The following is a 16572-nucleotide window of genomic DNA, read 5'->3' on the forward strand; positions in this document are numbered from 1 at the left end:
ATATGAAGAAAAAAAAAACAGATTTGTACACTCTTTCTATGCCTGAAGTTATAAACATCAGTGAAATAATATCACTTTTATCCCAGGAACTGCAATGCTAACTGGTGTTTCGTAGAATCATACTTACGTTCACTACCAACAGTGCTGATGGGCTCCAGGTCCTGAGGAAAGGGCGTTGCACCATGGCACAGATGCTTTAGGCAGGTGAGGGTGAGCATGAGGGTCAAGGCCAAGAGGGGCCGCGACCCCAAAATCACCAACCTCATTTCAGCTACAGCATAGAAGTCAGCCACACAGCATGACCCAGAGTAGATCGAACACCACCTGAAAAGACAAGAAAGAGGACGATGACGACAATTGCCGTTTTAAAAATGGTCACTGCAAAGATCGCTTTGTATTCTACTGTACCTGACTGAACAACATGTACATGTGACTGAATGATTGTGAAAGTCATTGGCATGTCATCCCAAATCTATATGACTTCTATAGAACCCAAAATGAGAAACTTTCATAATTGCGCTTTTACATCCATTTACAATGAATGGGGACCGAGGCTTTCAAGCATCAGAAAGTGGCATTAAATGGTTCATACAACTTCAGAAGACTAATGCAGCACATGATGAGTCATATGCACTGTACACTTTTAAGATACTGTTATGGCTATTTTGCATCATATTTTTTTTTTAAGCTTGAAAGCATCGCCATGCAGACTAACTGCCTGGAAAATATATAGCAACTAGCGTAATTTTCCTTTCTGGACAGATGGGTTGTCAACAGGGTGAGTAAATAAAGACCGAGCTTGATAGTGACAGCATAGCTCTTATTAAACATGTCCAATGTAATAATGGAGAAACAGAGCTCTGGAAAGAAAGAGAGATGGACTGAGTGTGCAAAAGCACAATAGGTTATATTATAAGGGCCTCAGCCTGGGGGACACCTGGCTCATTGACTCGAACTGTACAGTCTTTCACAGGTGACTTAACTCAATTAACCGCAAAGGCTGCTGGGATGCCGTCTCAGTCTGTCAGCTTTTACACAAGGCCAAAAGGGATGGATCAAAAACTTATTTTAAAGGGGACATATCATGCCAAATGCACTTTTTTAGCCCTTAAATGCATTTTGTTGTATATTTGGAGCGTTTAGAAGTACAGAAAATATGAAATTATTCTCTTCAGGTGCTTCGTTGATATCTTTATATTCTGTTTTGGTCATATTTTTCAACCTGTTCCGATTTTTCTGTTATCTATGACGTTTTTTGAACTATTACGTCACAGTATTTGCAGCGGAACTGCCAAATAAGGACATTGACTTCCGGCCCAACACTTCGAGCAATGCGCCATTTTTATTTCTCGCTGCAATTTTGTAGTCCAAGCTAAAGGATGCAGAAGTTACGAGAGAGTAAGTTAAAATGTTCGGTTGTTGGATGTAGTAACCCACACGCTTAATTACACCGTCTAATGTAGATGAACTGCTGCGCTTGTTACAGGACGCATGTTTAACTGAAAGAACGAGCAGAGAGAGAGACCCGGTCACGCGCGCGCGCGCTCACTCACTCTCTCTCTTCAGAGCCAGGCGAAAGTGTAAACAAGACATCACCGTCTCCAAACTAGACGCTGTCTTGCTCTCTCTCCCTCGCACATATTAATCAAAATAAATCGACACTGTGGTAAAAGGTCGGAAGACCAAAGTTTCATGTGTAAATACAGTAACACACCATTGCGATACATCCATATGAAGACGTTGTTCTACAGGTTCGTCGTCTTCATTTTCATCTCGCTCCTGCTCCGACTCTGGCTCGAACATGTAAGGCTGGCTGGACAAGTCTTCCGTTGTTGACATTTTGTTAATAACGTGTGAATAAAAAGTTTCTGTGCCGCTAGATAATCGTATCTCTGCTATCAAACTACAAAAATGGCCGAACGGGGTGGAGTTTAACCGAGTGTGGGCGGGGTATGAAGTGTCTCAATTGTATTTAAAGAGACCGCACCAAAACGAGTTGCTCTCAGACGCACATCAGAAAAGGGGTAGAAAAGGGGCCTGTGGAGCTATAATAATGAGGAATTCAGACCCAAGCATTGCAGTTCCGATTTATATGTAAAAAGGAACAATTTAAAAGCATGATATGTCTCCTTTAAGGACAATGGAAAAAGTGAAAATCTCCTGCCAAAGAGTTCTATTGAAAATAGGCTGAATTATTAATGACGGCTTTGAATGTTTGTATTAGATTCATTATGGATTGAGATACTGACATTAATGAGTCTGGCATCAGGTTATTATACATGATACAATGGCCAAACCCACTCCAGTACAGTGGTTCTCAACTGGTTTTGCTTTAGGATGCAGATTTTACATTGGAAATCAAGTGTGACCCATTACAAACGTAAACGTAAATTTTTTTACTTAAAAGCAAATACTGAAATGTATTAAATAATATAACCACAAACCCCATTGGTCTAAAAATACACAAAATTATTAACTTGACTGTCTAAAAAAGGAAAATTCTCAATTCTGATTTCTAAATCTCTCTTATATTTTGATTGTTTTTTTGTTTTTCTTTAAAAATTATTCTATTTTTCTGAACTTTTAAAGGCCCCAAACCCATCTATTTCTGCCTAAGTTGGCTGATACCAAGTGACATGAATATGCACAGCCTCTGACATCAACATTAAAAGATAAAACATTTTCTCCTCCTTTTAGAAGCAGATAAGTCTGTTTATTTTTCCATCATAATTATGCATTATTAAATGATTAGTTGCATTTTATTATTTGTTTTTCCCTCCTGACTGCGATCAGAAAAGACCTGTGACTCATTTCTGGTTTGCAACCCATCAGTTTAGAAACACTGCTTTGTGTCCTTTAAATTTTAATGATCAGTCCGTATTTTGGATCAGCAACTCAAACAAACATCTCACTTTAGCACTTATATGAAGCCTGATCTGTATTAATCACCTCATGTGCCCACACAAATACTGTACACCCTGTCAGGGCTATATAATGGGACATTATGTCTGATGGATTAGCTATACTTAGAGAACTGAGTACAGGGACAGGGCGGTAAGCTCCTAATGGAGCATATACACACACACACACACACACACACACACACACACACACTCTTCTAGAACTAATACAGCACAAAATGTGAGACATCATCTTCCCCAGACTGAAGCTGAAAGGATCATGGGGTCTTTTTCATATGGACACAAACAAACAAGACATCATGATAAGATAAGCACAAACTATACCATCCGGATGTCTTATGACTACAAAACCAAAGCAAAAAGATGTGTTACTTTTCAAGGAATTGATGATGGGGAGATCATGTGAAAACTGGCGAATGCAAGAGCAGAGGGAAAAGAAAAAGAAGAGGGAAAGAGTATATCTTGTGTACCTCACCTACACAAGCCGCATGATTTGATGTATCATTCATGCCGTAGCATGGTGTGAGACAAATTACACACCAAAGTTTAATACTGCCGCAATGAAATGTGATGTTTAAGTATAACAGATTGAAAAACAAATTTAGGGAGTGGACTTGCTTATATCCATCGGTTGTTGATTAGAGGCAGATCTGAAAGCAAGCTTGCAGTGATTGTAAGAAAGGGGCGGGGTTTACGCAGACTAAATAATTGGAGAAGTCCTGCTTACATTACCAGAGAGTCTGTTGTTTTAGGAGATCGAGTTTTGACATTTTGATAAATGAAAGTTTACAGCATTAAAAAAAATGCACGAGTGAACTGTTAACAATAAGATCAATAACATGCATACAAAAAAAAGGATACATTTTATCGACTAAGATAAATAAAAAATCAAAGATATTAAAAAACCTCAAAGGAATTAAGTCAAATTAATCAAAGTCTCATTCTGATATTTTTTTTATATTAAGATGTCCCTTTCACTCAAGGCAAAGCACTCTTTAGAGAACCAAAGTTTGAGACCTCAGTGGCGTTGAGCAGATAAGACAAGACAGCCCATTTCTCCAAGTTGCTCTCTTTGCTGCCATTAATATATGCTCCAAATGGCATCTCAATCAGCACTCAAGGCTGATGTGAACACTGATAGGGCTGGGAAACCAGTGAACGTGTCCCTCAATTAATTAAATGACCTAAATGGATTTGGACTTAATTACTTCCCCTCAGCTCACTTTCTCTGTCTCTGTAAAGCTCTGCAAATCACAGCCAGGCTAAAACAAATGCAGGTTCCAACAACGGTTTACAAGACTTGGCACAATGATTCTTAAAGTCGGTTGAGATGGTTTCAGCCAAGTTTCAAGGCAGAATCGCGAGTATCATTCACAGAGGAGCAATCACCCCATTATTTAAAACTTCTGCTATTTGGTTGACCGTATACTAAATGCTAATCAATAACATTGACATTCATGGTATGCCAACCTGACATTTGCTAAAGGATCTTCAGCCACAGAGAGCAGTAGTTGGGTAGATAATCTCTCAAAGGTATATTAATTCTCTTTGCAAACATACATAATGCACCCTAACCATAATCATCAACCAAAGACACTGTTCTATAGATTCTAGTTCAATATCAGAACAGATACTTGACGGTTTACAAAGTCAAGTTGAACTGAGCTACATTAAAATATCAGGATACTTTGGTAGGCTTTAAAATATAATTTCAAAAATCTATTAAATTCCAAGGATTGGTACGTAAAACACAGTTGAGTATAAAGCCAAATCCGTTTAAATCAGATCATGTGATCGCAATATTTTACCGATTAATGGTGCAGCTCTATACCGACCCCAAATGTTTGAATGGTAGAGCATACATAACCCTGTTCCACAGAAGAAAGTCAGTCATGCAATTTTCTGAAAACATGAGGGTTCATTATTTGACAAAACGTCAATTTTTCGGTGAACTATCTCTTTAAATCACACCCTTTATACAAGATCAAATCACACAGCTCACCTATATAAACCACATACCAAAATATATTTATTATTTTGTAAAAAAACAAAAAACAAAACAAAAACGACCATACAAACAGAGTCCACCAAGTAGTTTACCCCCCTTTTCTAGGCAGGTGGCACACACAAATGTGTGTGCGTGTTTGCAAACCGTTCACATCTCTCTTGCTCTTCTAATCAGTGTGCATTCATGTGGCGTTCGAAGAGACGCAAGGCACTGATGAGCAGACAGCTGTCGATATCTGATTAAAACCCTGCTTATCCTTTGCTTCCTCCATGGGGTCAGTGCTGGCTCTCTGTTGGCTCGATGTGGGAAGGGAGCCGGGCCCCATTGCGGGTCTTTGGTAAATGAGGCAGAGCTGTTGTGGTGGCGGGGAGGAAAAAGCCTGCACTGAAGTTTGAGGAGGAGAAATCTCTTGAGCCCAGGATTGATTATCCGACATTCATTTGGATCTACCAACAGCTCCTTGGCTTGCCATGGGATCCGTGCATCCCTCCCTCTCTTGAAGCACTTTAAAAACACTTGCCGAGGCCAGCGCGGAAACCCTGATGGCAAGAGAAAGACGGGTTTTTATGGCGTGCGACCGAATCACTTTTAAAAGATCTATATTCATTTACAGGTTGACACTGTTTAACAAGCCTGGCTTTTATCACTGCTGGCTCACGATAAAAAAAATTACGATTAAAATCTCACACGGATGAATTTAAATTCCATCAGCGGTTTAATACCTGCTTAAGGAAACATCATGTCAGCCAAGAAGGGAGAGAGAAACATGATTTTTAATTCAAATAAGAGTTAGGCGCTTTTTAATGTGATTCACCCCCTTTTGTCCCAAGTGTCACATGAAAAGGACACACTTCGCTCGCTCCCTCTCAACTCCTCCTCCCATTCTCTTCCACTCTGGGACCCTTTCACACCCTCAGAAGCAGAAATTGAATGAGTCTCCTCTCTGTATACATGGTCCAACATAATAAAGTCTGGTGTCCCTGGGCTCCTCTGTCATTTCAAACACGATTAAGCACATTAGTGCTCTGGCTCTCCACGGCCCATTACCCAGCAACCCCGCTGTCAGGGACCCACAAGTAGCTGTGAACAGGGGCAGAGGCCAGACTCTCCCTCACTTATAGAGTTCCTAGGATCCAACTGTGTCGGAGATTCTACAACTTCATTCTGAGTTGATAAGATTCAAACACCCTGTGTGATTTCAATGAGCCGATTGGAACCCCTGGGTAGCATTTTCCACCAATATAAGAATGGTATTAACCTGTTCAGAGCGTTTCCACTAAAGAAAAACAGATCTGGGTTGGAAAGCTGTATTTGAGATTCATTTAGTAAGAATGCACAATACAGTATATCTGTATCATACTGGTAATCAGCTCCTTTCCTTTTTAAATAACTGTTAAATATAGTTGTTTACAAATCTCAAAATAAATACTTATTTTAATACAGTACATTTTACTGTTACAATATTTATATATATTTCTTACTTATACATTTATTTATGTAGTGATGCTTAAATGTATTCATTTTTAGTATATTATACATACATATATATATAAACTCTTTCAATTTGGATGTTTTAATTCCTTTGAATGTTAAAATAGCCTAAAAAGAGTCTCAAAATTATGAATAAGTCTCGAAAAAAAGATTATGATTTGCTTTCTGCAGCCCATTTGTTTGTGGGCAGGTTAAATATGTAGTAACTAAGTTACATTGCCGTTGAGGAGGTTGTCAAGTCAGTGGAAATGTGGCATCCAGGCACCTGGCAAAGCATCATTTCAGTGGAAAAGGGGTGTGGATGGGCTCTTGAAGGCCCTGTCAGTAGATAAACACAGCTGATTAGTCTACATTATTGCACTTGCACTTATACCCTACTAAATTATACCCTTCAACCCTGCAATGATGAGAAACCTTCACTGAATGCCTGTTTGTCACACAGATATTGAGGCTAATTGCAGCTGAATTGCACATACAGCATATTCAGGTCTCTGGGCAGGAGAATCCATGCTTGATTGAAACTGAAAGTCCATGAAACTAATGTTCCTCACAAGAACTGGAACAAATATACTCACATTTACATTTACTGACACATTTATTCAACTTGCATTGTATTTGAGGTATAACTGCTTCACACACTCCCTGATGTGAATCACATCCATGACCATGGCCTTGAGTTACAAGAATGAAAAGCACTTTTTACAAAAAAGTTATTGTAAAAGAAATTAGCTAAAAAAGGCTGAAAGAGAAAGCGAATCACATATAAAAAGACACAAACCTAGACTCTGGTTCGTCTTTAGCCTGGAAAATGTTTGTGCCAGGAACTGATCAACAGCTCTTGAGAAAAACAAAAACAAATAAATTAACAAAACGGCTCATGGGTTCTTGGTTTAAGGAGGGAAAAACAAGCAGGAAACCATATCACGGTGTGCGTGTCTGACTTTCGACCAACAAAGACGACATTGTAGGTTTGAGACCGCAGCCGTTGGCCTGTTTATGCCAAAACAACCAATCATTATCATTGACCTGTCCCATGATATCGTCACATGATCCAAGGGTCACCTAGCAGGCAGACATGCACATAAACAGATTACAAACCTCTACCCAGTTTTGTTTTTGAATCGAAATCAATTAGGTCAGTATTCAGGTAGGAATAGCTCGAGCAGGCTTTAAAAAGCCAGATATTCCTGGCACACATTCTGCCTGTGTTTTAAACACTGATCCAAATGGCTTCCTCCATGCTATCAGTCATTTCACTCGCCATCTCAAAGGAGACACACACACACACATATGCGGACGCACACACAGGAGCCTAATTAGATTTCCAGTGAGTGACCACCCTGCTGTTGCTGGGCTAAATTAGAATTGGACTTAAGGAGTGTTGGGCAATTATTGAGGGTCTGCCCCTACAGAACAGATGACGGAGAAAGAAAGAGAGAGAGAGAAAGAGAGAAATGCGCATCTGACAGTACAGAGGTCATTTTCATCTTTCATAAAATAGACACATTCGCCCTCATCCCAAAACACATATTTAAATTGTAATCTACTCAGAACAAAATCAGTGTATGATGGGATAAGAGCGGGAACTTTGGTAACCGTAGTAACCCAGAAAGATATTAATATGCAGACATAATATGCAGACAAATTCTTCTCAAGAGCACAGAGAGATAGAGAGAATGACAAACAGCTGACAGACAGGAAACACTTTGACCCTCAATTGGGATTAGATGAAAAATGGAATGGAAGAATCCTCACTAGTCTTTTCTCTCTCTGAGTGCCTGCCAAGGTTACTGTAGTCATGCGAAACTATTACGGAGACAAAAGCTGAAAAATCGGTGAAAAAATAAAAAGGTTGGCAATAAAACTGATCTGAAATGATAAAAAAAATGCAACATAATATGAACAAAAAATGTATACTAATAGAGAGAGAAATGTTTTTTTTCTTTTTATGTTTGTGATATGATTTAATTAATAGCCTAAGCCTGAAAAAAAATAATAATTATATATATATATATATATATATATATATATATATATATATATTATTTTTTTTATTATTTTTTTATTTTTTAAATAAAATAAACTTTAGTTGATTTCAAAAAAAAAAACCTTACATGTATTTCGGATGTTCTCTGCTATGAACTTTGTACTAATTGTTCTCTGGTGCGGGCCATCTGACACAAGATCTGAGTGGATCCAGGACATATTGCTGAATCGTAAATGTCCCAGAGATGCCAGATGCTAGAAGTAGCAGTAATGGCACATTTTATAGCTCATTTCATTGACAGCAAGTACTGCAGTATGGCAAGCCGTTTTAACATTTAATCCTTAAAACCTACTAGTATCTATTTTCATGCTACTAGTACTTATTTGTTAGATACTAGTAACTAAAAAATAAGTACTAGTAGCATGAAAATAGATACTAGTAGGTTTTAAGGATTGAATGTTAAAACGGCCTGCCATATGCTGTGTTGTTGAAAACATGACTTAAATCGTAAACTTAAGTGTTATTTAGTACATGTGTATCAGTATGAAAACAATACTGGATCTACATAAAAACCAACAATAGTAATTAAAACAAAAATTGCGCCTATAACGTTGTGTTGTACATCTCTAAAGAAATACAACGCACCCCCTAAAAACAGTAACGCTTTATTTTACAGTGTCCCTGTTACACATCGTACATGTACTTACTATAGTAATAAATGGTAAATGTTCATTAATAAACAGTAAAAGATGCATAATTACAAGCAACGAACCCTAAACCAAACCATAACCAGTAACAGTAGTAAGTACATGTTAATTAAAGGTGTTAATTAAGCGTTTAAACGTTTTATATGCTGTTTGGAAGTTAGATGGGCTGACACAACAACAAACGTGTAGCCAATCAGCATTAGGATTATTAGCAAGAGGGAGATTTGAACTGAAGAATGACTGCAGAAATAGAGATGAGACAATACAAAAGAGCAAAGCTCAGAAGAAATCACTGGAAAATAGAGGCAAGAGCTTTAGGACCTGTGTTAATATTAGAAACGCCGTCCAGAGCTGGAGAGAGCTAAGTGGGAAGGCCTGAAAACAGACGCAGATGCTGCTTTGATTCGGGTCCACACGTGAGTAACACTGGGTTTGAGTGTCATTGTGTGTCTGGAGCTGCTGTGCTGTTGGCAACTAACAACCAACTCTTGTTTGTAATTACTATCGTGTACTGTGCGTTCATTTTTTGTGCTTTCTTGTCATTCGTTCTTCATCTGCGCTTTATTTTTCGTGAAGCATTATTCTGTTGCGCTTCTGCTATGATAAACAAACATCCTCTCTTGGATTGAGTGCGTAACAGAGGCCAGTTAGTGAGAGTCGCGCTGACGACTGCTAGTAAATGCGGTATTTAGCGTCATTGTTAGTGCACTCGACTCGCTTGCAGGGGGATCGGGGTTCGAGATCGACTCGGAGCAGGGCTGTTAGGATTGGAGTGTGAGTTTTGGAGGCGGAGCGATAAAGAAGGGGTGTGTTTGTTTGGGTTGATTTCAAACAACAGCATATTTCAAAAACGACGTACCCCACACTGTAACAAGCACACATTAAAATAGTGCAACTAAAAAATAAAACCATGTAATTAAAAGGAATAAAAATTAAAAATTATCAATTAAAAAATTACAAGTATTTGTATATTATTATATTGGTATTAAAATGTAAATCTACAAACATGAAACTACTTATGCACCATTAAACCTACACTGAAATGAAAACAAACAAGAATAAAATGCTGTCTGTTGCTCACTAGAATGGCAGCGTGAATAACTGTTAAAAGAATCAGAGGCATCTGGTGTCACGTGGATGTCTAGTCTGTCAGCGAGAGGTCACGACCTTCTCCCTATCAATGCCAGTCAGCCAATCCCTAAGGAAGAATGGGATCCGCTGCGGCCACAAGGGTTCTGCCTTCCTGACAAGGTCAGTCCATGCGAGAAACAACCCTGGTGGGACACGGCGGGATGTGCTGCTGCCTCTGCTGGGAATGATGGTGGAAAGAAGCCCCATCAGTCTTCATTCAGGCACCAATGACAATTCCTGCTCATCCCATTCCCTACTGAAATTCCAAGAGGACTGGCTGTCAGCAAACATCAATGTGTGTCTCGATTAGCATGAAAGTTGGCACGTGATTTGTCACATCTTGCTGCGTACCGCTCAGTGATGCATATGACACACATCGCGGCGATTACTCTGCAATGGACATGTTGTGGCAACACATCCTGATAAGCATCAAACAAACTTGCAGCCGAACTGACGTTTCTCTCTCTTGAAACGACATCCCCAGCCAGATGTCCAGCAGACATCAGAGAGGGATCCGTGCCAGCCGGCAGACAGCGGCCGAGCGGATCGATACGAGAACCGCCGAGACTGTCCTCCGCTGTCGCCAAGCCAGGCAGACGGCAGTGGCATTAGCGGAGCGCCACCAATCCGTCCCCTGCTTGGTTTGCGTCTGTTTTCATCAGCCCTCAGACTCGCTGCAGCGCACATTTATTTTGCAAATCAGTCATTTAGACAGAGAAGAAAAATCAATTCGTGTTTTCTTTCCCGAAGATGACCTGACGGCAACCTTCTAACAAAAGCCCAAAATTATGCAGTTTTACCTTCAAATTGTCTTGCTTTCTTCTTTGACTTTTAAAGTTATGAATGTAAAATATGCTCTTTTCTTGATCCCTCTCCTCTCTCCCCCGTTCTCATTAATATTTAAGGTTGTTATTTAGAGGCATTACCTGTCTGTATTGACAGAAATTGGAGCCGGCGTCCCCGGCGGGTATTATAATTGGAGGGTGAAGTGTATGCGCTGGTGGTGGAGGAGGGAGCAAAACACGTTTTTACCCTCAACATTTTTATGTGCGGGTCTATTTTTAATATCAATTCTGTTTCTTCAGGATAAAAAAAAAATAACAGCCCAGGGACCACCTGCTAAAGTCATCACACATACACACGTAGATTCCCAGAGGAACGAATGGAGTGGATGGTTGTGTGCAGGGGTAAGTGAAGATTTTGGGAGGAGGAACTGGAAGAGTCTTTATCAAAGAAATGCAGTGTAGGCTTTGTCGAAAGCTGCCCGACACTCTCCCTCTCCCTCTCATTCTCTCTCTAACCAAGCACAGCATGAAACCATTCCAATTAGTGAGAGATCCAGAGAGACAGAACAAAAGATCGGCTCTGATCTCAAAAGAAGACATCAGGACACCAACAAGGCATACATGACAGTCACGCAACATACTTGATTTCCAATAAACACAGTGATGTATGCGATGCTGAGCAGTTTGCTTTGTTATAATCTGGTCCAGTATCAAAGTATGACTTCAGTACTAATGTAAAGTAATGATAACAATGAGATGCACTGATGACAGCAAGCTCACTCCTCTGTCATTAGTGATGTTTGGTAATACAAGTGTTTGTGCTACAGACATGATCTAGAACTCATGTGGCTTGCTGAAGAAACGTGTGATATTTTTCTAAGCAATATGAAATAAGATTTCCATCAGGCAAACAAGAAAACAGTTTTGACCTTAATTTTTTTGGGCTAAGAACCAGATTGTCATAAAGCCATTGAGGATGGGTCATTTTGGCTACGTTCACACTGCAGGCTGAAACGACCCAATTCCGATTTTTTTGCCCCTATACGACCTGTATCTGATCTTTTCATGACAGTCTGAACGACACAGATCCGATCTTTTCAAATGCGACCCAGGCCACTTGGGTATGTGGTCCCAAATCCGATACATATCCGATCTTTTGAAATGCGACTTCAGTCTGAACGGCCAGGTCGCATGTATCCGACCCGCACGTCATTGATACGCGAAAAACGTCATAATTCTGCATTGAAGTAGTCGTCGGTTTGAAAACGGACTGCATATTCGTCGAGCTGAGGTAAATCTGCCGAACGGGTCGACCTCGACGAGCCCGTTAATTAAAAAAATAAATAAAAGCCCACGGCCACCATCATTATATATGACTAACGTTATGTTAACTTATTTGTGCTGATATTAGGTCAAACAACAAGTGACGTCGTTGACCGTTGAGTACTCTTCTGCGCATGCGGGTCACTTCTGGGTCATTTCACGTTCACACAGGAGATCACAAAAAGTTGCATTTAATTGGAAATGTGAACGGCCTTGAATTTTTTTAAAAAAATCGGAATTGAGCATTAAGCCCTGCAGTGTGAACGCAGCCTAATAACCAATCTGAACATCTTATCAACCACATAACAATGCTCTGGCAATTACCCATAGTACTGTATGTTAAAGGAATAGTTCACTTCAAAATGAAAATTCTGTCATCATTTACTCACCCTCAAGTTGTTTCAAACATGTATGAATTTTTTTCTTCTGCTGAACACAAAATAAGATATTTTGAAGAATGTCAGTAACCAAACAGTTGATGTACCTCATTGACTTCCATAGCATTTTTTTTCCCCTATGGAAGTCAATGGGGTACATCAACTGTTTGTTTACCGACATTCTTCAAAATATCTTCATATTTTTCATTCATACAGGTTTGAAACAACTTGAGGGTGAGTAAATGATGACAATTTTTATTTTGAAGTGAACTATTCCTTTAACGCAGATGAAATTGAGGGCTGTGAGGGATAGACTTACAGTCTTTACAATGGCCTGATAAAGGTCCTAGATTAAGTAATTTTCACAACTTCATTTAATTTTTTTTTTTCCAAAAGCTGAATAATCGGATTATTGTTAAACAAAGGTACAATCCATTGAAAACACTGTGTTCTATTCCTCACAGCCTCGTTTTCAATCTCATAGCACTGAGATTTGCATGGAATTTTAACCACTTGTTTCACACATTTAAAAAAAAAAAAAAAAAAAAAAAGAGAAAGAATGAAAGTGCGTTTGAAAACAAAAAGTGTACACGAAAGTGCATATGAAAGAAAGAAAATGCAATGCAAAAGAAAGTGTTTGAAAGAAAAATCATATGAAAAAGAACATTTTCTTCTTTTGAAACTACTTTCTTAGGTGGAGGTAAACAATATATAGGAACTAACTAGTCAAATTTTGTATTGCATTGTGTTGTAAAAAAACAATATCACACTCACAATCTTGCCGGTGACCTACGGCTGAATCACGGCCTCAGTTTATTACATTTAGTCTTGGTTGAGAGATATTACTTAAATGTGTAATATTCCCATGTGTCTCTGTACGGATAGTTCATAGTCTACACCAGCAGGATGCACAAAGAATGTGTGTATGAGGGGGAAAGAAAGAGAGAGACAGAAAGACCCCCGGGTGCTCAGCCAAGACATGCCGAGCTCAGCGCCTCTGTGCCTGGTGAAGAGGATTTGGGAGGTTGAGTTTCTTTACAGGGCACTGATGCTCATCCACACACACATAGACACACACGCACACACACAGCTGTGATCAAACTCCATGCTGTGCAGGACTGACATGACACACACACATACACACACACACACTGCAGAAGACTCGTGTCATTTCAGGATGGTTAGATTCCTGTGACAGGTCTGTACCCAGTTGCTATGTTTCAGCGCTGAGCAACCCAGCTCACCTGGGCTCCCACACAAATAGCTCTGGGTGCCATCATCATATTTACTTCATTATTCTAATATGTTATTTACACTTTTACAACAAAAGATATTTTGCTGTTTCAGGAAAAGGTTAGGGAATGGAAAAGAAAAGGAGAGAGAGAGAGAGAGAGAGAGAGAGAGAGTGAGAGACAAAATCAGTGTTCCATTCTCTTCTTTAGAAGATTAAACTTCATCAAACTGTCCTCTGCTCAGGAAACAGACACAACACACGCAAAGCCCTTAATTTACAGTCTCTCAGAAAGCGCTGAGTTAAGGATGTTGTGGTTCACTCAGACACTGACAATCCGTCACAAAGACGGGCGATAAACCGCATCTCTTTCAAGTTAGTGAGTTTGATACTAACCAGCCATCTATCAAGGTTGTATTAGTTTAACTTTCTCATAGTTTGGTTCATATTGCAGTTGTAGGGACATGGTTTTGTCACTGTATTTTCAAATATTTGTTCTTTATTGAATAACAAATATTTTGAAATGTACGGTCAGTAAGATTTTATGTTTTTGAAGGAAGTCTCTTTTATGCTCACCACCTAAAAAATACAATAAACAGTTATATTATGATACATTGTGTAACAGTGATACATTTTCCAGGATTCCTTAATGAATTAAATTTAGTATGAATAATATTTTAATGAATATATTTTTTGTCAGAACGTAAAAGTCTTTACTTATTTAGGCTACTCTTGTTGAATATATATATATATATATATATATATATATATATATATATATATATATATATATATATATATATATATATATATATATATATATATATATATATATATATAAATTGGATATTCAATCCAACAATCAACTTAATTATATATGCTAATGAAATCTCAAATGCCATCATAAAATCAGTATTTATTAAAAGTGAGCAAAATCTTATTTTGCTAAATGAACGAATCACTCATATAGTATATAAACTTCTGAAGCCACTGTTTGTAGCGTTTGTTTTATTTCCATAAATAAAACACACTGCTTTTCACATTCACTGTGAACGCAAGTAGTACTTGATGCCTGGTTCGGACACAGAGTTACACATGTTCTGTTGAGAACGTTGCGGTTCATGCTCAAACGTGCTGTTGTGTATGTGTGTAAGCGAGTATATCTTCTCTTAGAAATATATGTTTTCTACCTCTACCTCATGCTGCGTTCACTAATCCAAGCCTGTGCACTCTGAACTGAGACCAATCTGCCATTTTCTCAATTCCAGTTCTAGCCCAAAGAGTATATTACAAGAGCAGCATTTACAGAGACCTCTCAAAGGCTTAGACCACACAGCTGTGTAAGGGACCCCTGCAGAACCGGTCATCAGGCCATGTGGTCACAAGGTCAATTTCCCCTTAATAAACATCCAGTCAGCAACTCAACATCTTAAAACACACCATCTGAAAGCTCCAGTATCAGCTATATGACAAACAACCAGTCACTTTTAACACTTTTCCAACGACTTTCCACGAGTTTTCCATGACCTTCCAGTTGTTTGTGATAACTGGGTTTTTCTAGAAATTGCAAGAGGTTGCAGGGCAGATTTACAGTACATTTGAAAGTCAGGCATCATATATTAGAATTAATCTAATAAATCAGTTAAGTACCTTAATAGATAATTTGTTAATCAGGCAGATACCAATATAGCAATCAGACTTAAAAAAAAAAAAAAAAAAAAAAAAAAAAGGCATTTTCAAGCCTTTTCCTTTTGCCAATTTATCAGTTCTGTAATCTGAATATGTGAGTATAGATCAAATGTAAACCTAATTTCAACTCAAATCTTAATGGCTTCAGATTGTTTCTGTCTGATCTCTCTCATGATGAGATGCCAGCTGGTGTCCCTGCCTTTAATCTGATTAATTGGAAACTATCTGTGGTGGCCCCTGGTCAAGAGTGTGTGTGAGGCCTATTGATGTGCTAACATGGCATTCCTATCACATGCTGCATGATGACACAGATTCTTACAGTCTTCCAATGGGATAATCCCACATGTAATCCTAATCTCAATCTCCAACCATTAATCTCAATCCCAGACCTGATTAAAAGATCAAACGTGGCTCAGAAATACTCTAATCAAGGCTCCCTCACCATGGCATCCCATATCAATTTACATTGTATAATAATATTTTGCATCTCTTCTACAATCAGTTAATTATCTAGACTCATAATACACTTTAGCAGATTTGAAAGAACCTTCAACCAGATCGACCTTTCACAAAAAAAAAACTAAACAACTAGTTACTCACCCTCACCATTACTTTTGCATCATTGAAGGATGAATATACACAAGCGCGAATGAGATTCTAAAAGATGATTTAGTAAAAAAACAACACAGATAGATTTTGGTCTGTTTCTCATGCACAAAGCTATTGTAAGCACTGAAAAATGAAGTATGAGTCATGCACTAGTTTATAGTGCTCTTTTCTCTTTTTTGACAACTTGACAAGAAAGTAAATGATGACAGAATTAAAATTTTTTGGGTGAACTGTTCCTTTAAGCATTGAGGTTTGATGTTCTACTAAAGGTTCCCGAGCTACAAACAGATGAACAGTACATGTTAATATGTGT

At 38.6% G+C, this 16572-nt stretch overlaps 1 protein-coding gene across 4 annotated transcripts in view; it reads right to left on the reverse strand.

The window, feature by feature from the left end:
* The window catches only part of sema6cb (semaphorin 6Cb), a 155038-nt gene that overhangs the window by 54517 nt on the left and 83949 nt on the right, over positions 1-16572 (reverse strand). For all 4 annotated transcript variants that reach the window (XM_084088151.1, XM_084088150.1, XM_084088148.1 and 1 more), the window contains one exon: positions 128-324. In XM_084088151.1, coding sequence (XP_083944277.1) covers positions 128-266 — 139 coding nt within the window. In that variant the 5' untranslated portion in view covers positions 267-324. The remainder of the gene's footprint in view (positions 1-127; positions 325-16572) is intronic.

This window comes from Abramis brama, assembly GCF_963993115.1.
Source record: "Abramis brama genome assembly, chromosome: 17".
Classification (NCBI taxonomy): Eukaryota; Metazoa; Chordata; class Actinopteri; order Cypriniformes; family Leuciscidae; genus Abramis; species Abramis brama.